General features: G+C 35.6%; 2 protein-coding genes across 4 annotated transcripts in view; both read right to left on the bottom strand.

Moving 5' to 3' along the window:
• LOC105180218 (protein PHOSPHATE STARVATION RESPONSE 1) overlaps positions 1–691 on the bottom strand; it is a 4,807-nt gene extending 4,116 nt beyond the window's left edge. For 2 of the 3 annotated variants that reach the window (XM_011103883.2, XM_011103881.2), the window contains exon 1: positions 292–691. The gene's annotated coding sequence lies outside the window, so the exon portion shown is untranslated. The remainder of the gene's footprint in view (positions 1–291) is intronic. The other variant, XM_011103884.2, reaches the window with a different exon arrangement.
• Positions 692–4,723: 4,032 nt separating this feature from the next.
• On the bottom strand, positions 4,724–8,259 carry LOC105180219. The gene is made up of 2 exons (XM_020691609.1): positions 7,912–8,259; positions 4,724–6,794 (listed from the first exon to the last, which is right to left on the bottom strand). The coding sequence occupies exons 1-2, from the start codon at positions 8,021–8,023 to the stop codon at positions 5,434–5,436; spliced, it is 1,473 nt and encodes a 490-aa protein (XP_020547268.1). The 5' UTR covers positions 8,024–8,259; the 3' UTR covers positions 4,724–5,433.
• Between the last annotated feature and the right edge of the window lie 1,715 nt (positions 8,260–9,974).

Here is a 9,974-nt window from a genome sequence, read left to right on the forward strand (position 1 = left end):
TTCTTCCGAGAAATTCTAGTCAAACCCATTTCAATTCATGCAATTCACACCACAACACCCCAGTTGATAAACCAAAGACACAAGTTGTTGAAGTACCACACACACGCACACACAAAAGAAAGAAAGAACAAAACTTTCTGCGAACCAGCGGCAACCCAGTTCATCTCAAGGTAAACCAACCACGTAAAACAAGATTAACTACATTGAGTACACGAATGGCAGGAAAACTGAAGAAATCGAAGTGGGCTAGCCAAGAAACAGCAAGAAATCCAAGAAAGACGAGAAACAAACCGGAATATGTATGTCTGGCGGCTGAGCGAGTACATTTTGCACACAAAAACATGAAGACGAGAAACTGTAAGATGAACAGTAACCATTAACAGACAATCCGGTATCAGGAGTTCAGGACTCTGGGAGAGCGGTGAACTACAGAAATATTCTCCCACCCAATGCTGACTTTCCAAATCAAGCAGAAATGAATGATGATGTGAATGGATATGTGGGCTGTGTTTGCTTTCTTGAAATTGTATGATTGTTGGGCGTTTGCGTGTGGGTAAATTTCAGCTTGTCTTGTCTGGGTGTGATCTGGGCCGTGGATGCTGAATCTAAGATTAATAAGAGAGGATTCCATTGCCATGTTGGTTAATTTTCTTTGTTTTTTAAGGATCAATTATGGATAAACACATCATTGGAATTGGGTTTCGTTGGATAATTTGTGATGTTGGTTGGTCCCATGTAATAGCATTAAAGCTAGCAGCCATTTTTTAAAGAAGAAAACAAGAACTGACCACTTGAGTTCCTTTGAAAGTGAAGTAGTTGATGATGCTTGCTAATTACCTTAAATTATTGGGAGAACTACATTTACATTTCTTTTATATCATCTGTTTATACAAATTATTTCTATTGTTTACATAATATTATATAAATTACTTTTACAATCAAAAAAATAAAAGTAATTTTATGTAATAATAATGACACTTTTACAAGAGGTACGTATAATTTTGGATAAATTACAACAACTTTTCATAAGATTTAATATAACAAGGGTAAAATACACTTTGCCCCCTAACTATTTGTCATGTAATAATTACTCACATAAACTAACAAATGCAACACTTACTCATATAATTAAATTTTTAAATAATAGGGGTAGCTTCTTTCCCGACTCCTAGCCAGCTACCCGTAAGCCCAAAAAGCGTGAGGGGAGCTGGCATAGCTGAAGGGAAGGAGAAGCCCCCAAAGAATGTAGCTAAATGGAGTGAGGCATCCGAACGGCAGACTCAAGTAGCTGCGGAAAGAAATTCTTTTTTAGTAATTTTGTATTTTAAGTTTAAATTAAATTTGATTCTTAATATAATCAAGATTGAAGGAGTTTTAATTAGATCAAACATGAATTGAACTCGACTAATTTGATCTTTTTTTAAGTATATTTTATTATTTTTACACTAATCAAAACGAGCTCAAACAAAGCTTGAAAACTTGTATAACAAAAACTTTTGTTCAAGATTGATTTATTAAGTTTAACAAATCGAACTTAAATGAGTTTCAGTGATCGATTCCAATCAAATATCGAATAGTTTAATTTATTTTTCACCTGCAAGAATAAATACTTAAGTATGGAGACATGATTTAGAGCTAAGTAATCTTTCATTATCATATATATAGTTGAGTTAATCAAATGCTATGCCTCCAACCAAATTTTGATGATTGCTTAATTGTGGGGTCAATTTTATGATGTTGTAATTAGTCAATATTTATATTGGGGGTTGGGGGGTGGGGGGGAATAGAGAAGGCAAGAGTGCAAGTGGCACAATAAAAGTTTTTGTTTAATTATTATTAATATGACTATAGGTAAATGCATTTTTAAATAAAAAAATCATAATTAAGTTTAAAGGTAATAATTATGAAAAGGGCAATTAATCAAAAATAGCAAATGTGTAATTCTTGAAATGTCCCAATTAATATATGCAGTCCATATAAGCCTTCTCATGAAATAACGAGCAAAAAGGAAAATTTTTATTCTTACCAAAAATTAATAAAAACTCCCTAAATTCCTCATATCTTTCCGTGCATTTCTTGGTTTTTTTATCTTTTCTTAAATTAAGAGATGTACTTTTAAATTCTTGAAGGATTATCAACAATAAAATTTTCAACATTTTTTACATGTTGATCCAAAATCAAAATTATGGACGATGTGTATATGTTTGGTAATTTGTTTTCTGTAAACTAATCAATAAAGAGGGTTAGGGTCCAATATGTTCACGATCTAAAATGATAGATCTGCGATACAATTCGTTAGACATAAGGTGACCCTTAACTAAAACCTTCAACTCAATTACGAGTTCTCTTGTAGTGCATTCCGCTTATTGGATTCAAATTTGTAATTTGTCCCTGAATTGATCAAAGTGCCTACTTAATTATTTCCAACTTGATTAAATTTAAGGACTAATTATGGATAAACTTGTCATTATTGAATTGTATTAGCTGGAAAGTTGGAATAATGATTGGTCCCATTTGATAGCGTTGCGGCTACTTGCAAATTCAAAAGTCATCGACATATTTACTTGTCACTAATTCTTTGAACCTTTGGTTTATATTTTGATTAGTGTAATATGATGATATTGAGGGATATTTCGAGTTTACGTATGGGTATTTATCTCATTTTATATGAGATTATTTATAATCTATTTTATTATTATATTTTTTTTATTATTATTGAATATTTATGCACGTCTAGAGATAATTATATGATTGAGTCAATCTTAGCATCAGTTTACGAGATGGATATTAATTGAGTGCATGTTATCATTAGTTGATAGGATGATAGAATCAGAGAGGGTTTGATAAAATACAGAGAATCCTACACTTCAAAATACCATTAGTACTATTAGTAGTCGAGTGGAGAACCACTAAATAGCTCCGGGGATTTAGATTGTGGACGTAGAAGAAGATGATGGACAAAAATTACCAAACCAGACAGATGTTAGATTCATTCGCAGATGCTAGGTTCGTTCGTGATACACGGCATCTCCGATAGGAAGTCTTTGGGAGCACTCAAACTACTTATTTGCAATCAAAGGCGCTTGCCTACATCATACCAATAAAAAGCCATGAATACACGCACGAGGCACACCACATTCAAGTCCGATCCGATCTAAACCTAAGTATATACTCACTATCACAATTTGATCAGTATTACATCAATAATTTACGTAAAATCATATAACTCGATCATGCTTATTAGTACCCATCCTCCGTGCATAAGGTATAATTTCTGATGTCTTATAATTTACTCCCACAATTTATACTCTTAATGACCTTATTAATTTAAATATCGAAAATTTATAACAGGGGTCTTTTCAATATCTTCATTATTCATTTAATGACACTATATATATATATATATCGGAACTTTTTTCTTTTATAATATGTAACCATTGTAAAATATTTAATTATAAGAATTAAATTACATCAAACAGTAGAATTTATATCATGGTTTTATACGACAACAATTAATATGCAGAACTGTTTGATACTTTTACATTTTATTCATATAAAAAATCCTATTTTTGAACTCAATTTTTCATAATTGTCAATGCTTCGAGATGTTAAATGTGCTCGGCCACAGTTGTATTATTGATTATAAAATAATTAATCATGAAAAAATTGTTTTTTTTTTTAAAAAAATGATTACGATATTTGGATTCACAATTTTATATTAATTATATGAATATAAATGGATGATAAACTATAAAAATTAACCCTATTCTTAAAGTTAATGAGAGAATGAAAAAAATATATTTAATGGGTATCATGGTAGTAAGATAAAAAATAATTACGTATGAAGAAAAATTGCATTTTTGATCCCATATAATAGGCTCATTTTCAATTTAGTCCCATATATTTTAAAAGATTTTCAACATCAGTTCCAAATAACTTTTTTCATCAAATTCACGGCATTTTTTCGTTCAAATTGGATTAGAAAGTGACTTAGGACTAATATTTTGAAAATTTTTTAAAATAAATAAAACTAAATTTGAAAAAAATCTAACGGATAAAATCCAATTAAAAATGAATTTCATATATGAGACGAAAATTGCAATTTTCTCTTGAAAATACAAACTATAAATTATAGCTTTTGTTAAAAGGCATTATGAAGTTTTGGGGTTATAATCATTTATAGATGTATGGTGTTTTGGTTCTCTCTGAGAAATGAAATATGCCTTTTGATTCATTATTTCTGTAAATTTTTGAGAATATATTTTACAAAAAAATTAAAAGATATTGGCACCCCACATGCTAGCCGTGTGTCCTTAAATTTAATCGGCACATAACCTGCATATGTTATTTTCGATAGATTTAGAAGTTTTTGCAAAATGTATCATCAAATTGTATCTATAAAAATAATGGACAAAATTACAAGTTTTATTTTTTAAAGAATCAAAACGACAAACACCTATATTAATTATAATACCAAAATTGCAATAAAACCTTATGAAAATGTGGTTTTGATATAATTTAATTCAAAAGGTTATTATTAAAAAAGGGGTCAAACGACGCAAAAAAGAATTATGTTTGTACTAACAGGGCAAACGAGCACTTATCAATAAGTATTTAATATTTTAATTAAAATTTGAATGTGCGTACTTTGAAAATAAAAGTCAATATTGTAGAACGTAAGTTAATCAGGAAATAAGTGTATACATCTCTATTTTTCCGGGACAAATATGTGTACATCATAAAAATAAGGAAGGAGTAATTTCCGCAACAAGAGATTGCTAAATGGAGGCCAATCAATTATGGAAAATAATCAAGATTGAGAAGCAATGGTCTAGAAACATCATCAACAACAAAAACTTACCCCCTCTCCATAACTTGCAACCATGCATCATCATCAACAAAACAACTGCGCTCTTTCTTTCTCTCGGCGCCCCATCTCTCGACTTCATTTTGTGGTAATCCCATCGGTGTCACGGACGGGGGATGGATCAACCGATCCCAAACCCGACGCCCTCCTCCACCGTGACCGAATCCTGCGTCTCCTCCCACACTCAGTCGTCGTCGTCGGCGGCCTCTTTCTATCTCCTCGAGATTAGTCTGATATCTGCTCAGGACCTGGCTCCAATTTCTAAATCAATGCAGACATACGCAATGGCATGGATAAACCCCAACAAGAAGCACACCACCCGAACCGACCAACAGGGCAACAAGAACCCCATGTGGAACGACAAGTTCGTCTTCCGTCTCACCAACGAGCTGCTCCACTCCGAAACCGCCACCGTGACCGTCGAAATCTACACGGTCTCCTGGTTCCGGGACGTCCTGGTGGGTATGGTACGCGTGCTCATCAGCGATCTCATCACGCCATTGATCCGAACCCTGCAAACCAACACTAAGAACACGCGGTTTGTCGCCCTCCAGGTGCGTCGCCCGTCAGGCACCCCCCAGGGGATACTCAACATGGGGATAGTATTTGCTTTTAGCACAGTCGTTTCTTGCTCCCACTCCAAGTTTGGTCGAGCCCTGAATGTAGCAACCCTCGTGAGGGAAGCTGGCGTGGCCATGTTTTGATGCGTATACGATTGGTTTATTGCCTTCAATGAACTCCAACTCAGAGGCGTCCAACCATTCACCACCGCTGTGTTCTGAAAAGTACACGCTCCAAAGCTCGCCGTTGAAGTTGCTCAAACGGAGAGTAAAATGTTCCCAGTCGCCAACATGTTGACCTATTCTGTTGAATGTATAACTCCACAGTCCAGCTTTTATGGTGGCTGGACCATTGAAGGGGCAAAAGATCCACATGGCAATGTCGGTAAAAGTCCCTCCGGAAGCTGGTTTTACATGAACGTAAAGCTCAGCGCTCTCGATGTTACCGCTCCTGACATAGTCCCGACCATCATCATCATCAGGCAAATCAAGCCAGAATTCTCCATCATTCCATCCACCACCGGGCAAATTGGAGCCTTTAGAATCAACGGCTAAACCTGTATCCCTTCCCTGTTCGTAAAGAAGAGCTCCGTTTTTAAAGAACCAAGAAACTGATGAGGGCAAGTAAGCTTCGTCAGGATGGAAGTAAAGTGTCGGCCCATAGTGCTTAATCAGAGCATGAATCTGGTCTAGATTCGGCATCGCAAGTAGAGAAGAATCAAGGTTTTTCAAACAAGCCATATCACTTAGTTCATCTTCGGAACTCTTGTCTCGACTGCAGAAGAATGTACCAATGGGGACACCTTTACAGAGCATTCCTCGACTGCAGGGCCTCGTATTCCAAATGTAAAATTCGTCCCTCGAGGAAAATGAATTTGAATCAAATATAATCTCGTCCGCTTCACAACTTTCAGTGAGATCAGCTCGAACGCACCTTACTTCCTCAGGATCAGGTTCATCAGGCTCAGTCGTAACCACAAAGCCCATCGGTTTATAGCCTTTTGGAGGATTCGGTAGCCAAATATAACCGCATTCATCGTTACGAGAATCTTTACTCCAAACTAAACTGTAGTTAAGAGGCTTTTCAAGAGCCGGAGAGTCCAATTCTGAATCCTGGCTATGATCAGCTGAAGTGGTATCTTTTGGTACGCCTTTGGCTACAAGGATGTAGCCTCTCAATTGCTTGTTGCTCAGCTGACAGTAGTGACCAAGGCTGAAAAATCCATCTGGAATCCCAACAGGTTTATAAAAAGTCACTCCCTCAGCCTTTCCACGCGAAGGGGTGCAACTCCATATCTTATCGAACTTTGTGATTTTAACGACTTCTATTTCTCCTAGGCATATCTTTCCGGTAGCAAAACCTTTACCTGTAAAAGATAAAACTCAATTAACACTACTTACATCATATAACTTTGACGAAATTATAATTAAAATTACATAAAGTTTCGGACTATAGCCGTAAGCTTATACACTTTACAAAAATCAAGTCTTAGCCAGGTTCTGGTTGATATTAGCATAAAAGAAGAAGAAAAATCTTTGGGTTTCTGACGCTTAAGGAAGGAAGGATGAATATATGAATTTAAAACAGTAGAATTCAGAAAAATTATGTATTTTCATTCTTTAGGAAAGGATGATACAGTACAGGGGCATGAGCCATGAAGCATCGTAAAGACTTAGCTTTTAATATTTAAAAACCACTTCTAGATTGCTTGCAGATTGTATATTCTATATTCCAAGCTAGTTATCTTCCTAATATCTCTAAACGTGGACCAAATTCAAAGTTCCACAAAAACTTTCAAGAATACAATGAGTCCACAAGAACACCAGCATAATAACAATTCTAATTTCTACATGTCCAAGTCCAACAGCCAATTCGTCGAGCTTTTCTTCAGTGTACCAATAGCAAAACACCAAACTACTAATGGCCGTTGGATAACAAGAGGGTTGGTGGTTTCACCAACCACTTCCCTTCAATCCAACGATCTTGGATGCACTGTTCCATCCAAGAATTCGCCGATACATCTCCAATTTTCATGGTGGGAAGAAGGTAATAGCAATATGTGAGTACAGAGAGCATCTTCATACACTACTGCTAGTTAATATTTCTTGGAAGCGGCCAAGTAAAGAAAAGAATGGTATAATTATCAAACAACAACCGCCACCAAAAAAAGGACTATGCACACAAAAAGTTTCTACAAACTCCACAATGGAATGAATCAATGCAAACTAAAAGTCTATCTCTATGCACAGAATTGATTGATCTCTAATATTAAAGACAAGTCCAATTAAGTCATCCTGTAACTGAAGAACTAAAGATAACAGCAAAGGGCTGTTCTAAAACCAGAAAAAGGAGTGCAATAGAAACAGAATTTGAACACAGAACAGCAGAAACAGAGCCCAACAGCAATACAAACCAAGAACTCAACTCTTCAACAAGGAAAAAAAAAACACTGAATTTCACCAGAAATACATTCAAGAACACACCTTTAGGCCATTGTGGGAGGGGAGAAGGCAAAGAAAAAGGCTTTGGCTCCTCTGCAAACTCTTCATAAACACTATCACAGCATGAGAGGCAACAATCCAACAACCCAAACATTCTTTTTCCCCACCAAAATTTTATCCCTCAAAACATTCCAATAGGAGAAAGAGAATCCAAAAACCCACCAAGAAAAGTTTTTCTCAAGATGAGGGTCTCAGCTGGGCAGCAATTTGCATTGGAGGCTCCACAAAGTGGTTATAAATAGAGTAAGAGAAAAGGAGATTCCCTTATTATTCCTCAAGCAAGAGAGCTGCCCGTTGTGCCCAACTGACTCAGAAAACCATTTTCTGCAACTGTTTGATGAGTGAGTTTAACGATTTTGGATGTCCTACAATAAATTCTAAAAATATAAACATTTTTTCTCAAAATTATCTTTTGATCGCAATTTACCGCAATAAAATTTCACAAAATTTATATTTGTTTCAAATTTTATTCTAAAACTCTAGTTGTATCAAGTCAAATAAATCAGATATTTTGGAACGAAGGGAGAATGTAATCGTTTTTGTTATGTCATGTTATAAATAAATCGTCACCAACTGTATAAATAAATAGTGGTTGTGTTTTATTTGTTAAACCTATACTCAATTAGGTTTATTAAAATAAGGGCTACGTTCTTATCCATTGGGCAGAATTACGTGTCGACGTAATTATTAAATCTCAAAATATAGACTAGATTAGGTAATTGGTTGGTTTATTTATTATTGGTGTTATTTTGGAAGGAACTCAAAATTCCTGGACTGAAGTGCAATTATAAAAAAATTAGTGTGATTCTGGTATTTGTGGATTTTTGTGTGCTTCATTGAAAATTACCGAAAAAGTTGGGCACTAAAAGGTAATTAAGTTATCCAAAATCAACTAAAGCTCAGGTCTTGAAAACTGTGAAGTATCAGTTTCATCAAAACAAACGTCAACATCGAAAACTCTCTCTCTCTCTCTCACAGACGCACACACAAACTCTCTCTCTCTCTCTAACTTGTTGCTGTCTTCTCACTCAACCTTCAAGAAAAGTAAAAGCCTCCAACTTTTTCTCTCTCACTCATCAAACAGTTGCAGAAAATGGTTTTCTGAGTCAGTTGGGCACAACGGGCAGCTCTCTTGCTTGAGGAATAATAAGGGAATCTCCTTTTCTCTTACTCTATTTATAACCACTTTGTGGAGCCTCCAATGCAAATTGCTGCCCAGCTGAGACCCTCATCTTGAGAGAAACTTTTCTTGGTGGGTTTTTGGATTCTCTTTCTCCTATTGGAATGTTTTGAGGGATAAAATTTTGGTGGGGAAAAAGAATGTTTGGGTTGTTGGATTGTTGCCTCTCATGCTGTGATAGTGTTTATGAAGAGTTTGCAGAGGAGCCAAAGCCTTTTTCTTTGCCTTCTCCCCTCCCACAATGGCCTAAAGGTGTGTTCTTGAATGTATTTCTGGTGAAATTCAGTGTTTTTTTTTTCCTTGTTGAAGAGTTGAGTTCTTGGTTTGTATTGCTGTTGGGCTCTGTTTCTGCTGTTCTGTGTTCAAATTCTGTTTCTATTGCACTCCTTTTTCTGGTTTTAGAACAGCCCTTTGCTGTTATCTTTAGTTCTTCAGTTACAGGATGACTTAATTGGACTTGTCTTTAATATTAGAGATCAATCAATTCTGTGCATAGAGATAGACTTTTAGTTTGCATTGATTCATTCCATTGTGGAGTTTGTAGAAACTTTTTGTGTGCATAGTCCTTTTTTTGGTGGCGGTTGTTGTTTGATAATTATACCATTCTTTTCTTTACTTGGCCGCTTCCAAGAAATATTAACTAGCAGTAGTGTATGAAGATGCTCTCTGTACTCACATATTGCTATTACCTTCTTCCCACCATGAAAATTGGAGATGTATCGGCGAATTCTTGGATGGAACAGTGCATCCAAGATCGTTGGATTGAAGGGAAGTGGTTGGTGAAACCACCAACCCTCTTGTTATCCAACGGCCATTAGTAGTTTGGTGTTTTGCTATTGGTACACTGAAGAAAAGCTCGACGAAT

This window comes from Sesamum indicum, unplaced genomic scaffold (genome assembly GCF_000512975.1).
Source record: "Sesamum indicum cultivar Zhongzhi No. 13 unplaced genomic scaffold, S_indicum_v1.0 scaffold00419, whole genome shotgun sequence".
NCBI classification, from domain to species: Eukaryota; Viridiplantae; Streptophyta; class Magnoliopsida; order Lamiales; family Pedaliaceae; genus Sesamum; species Sesamum indicum.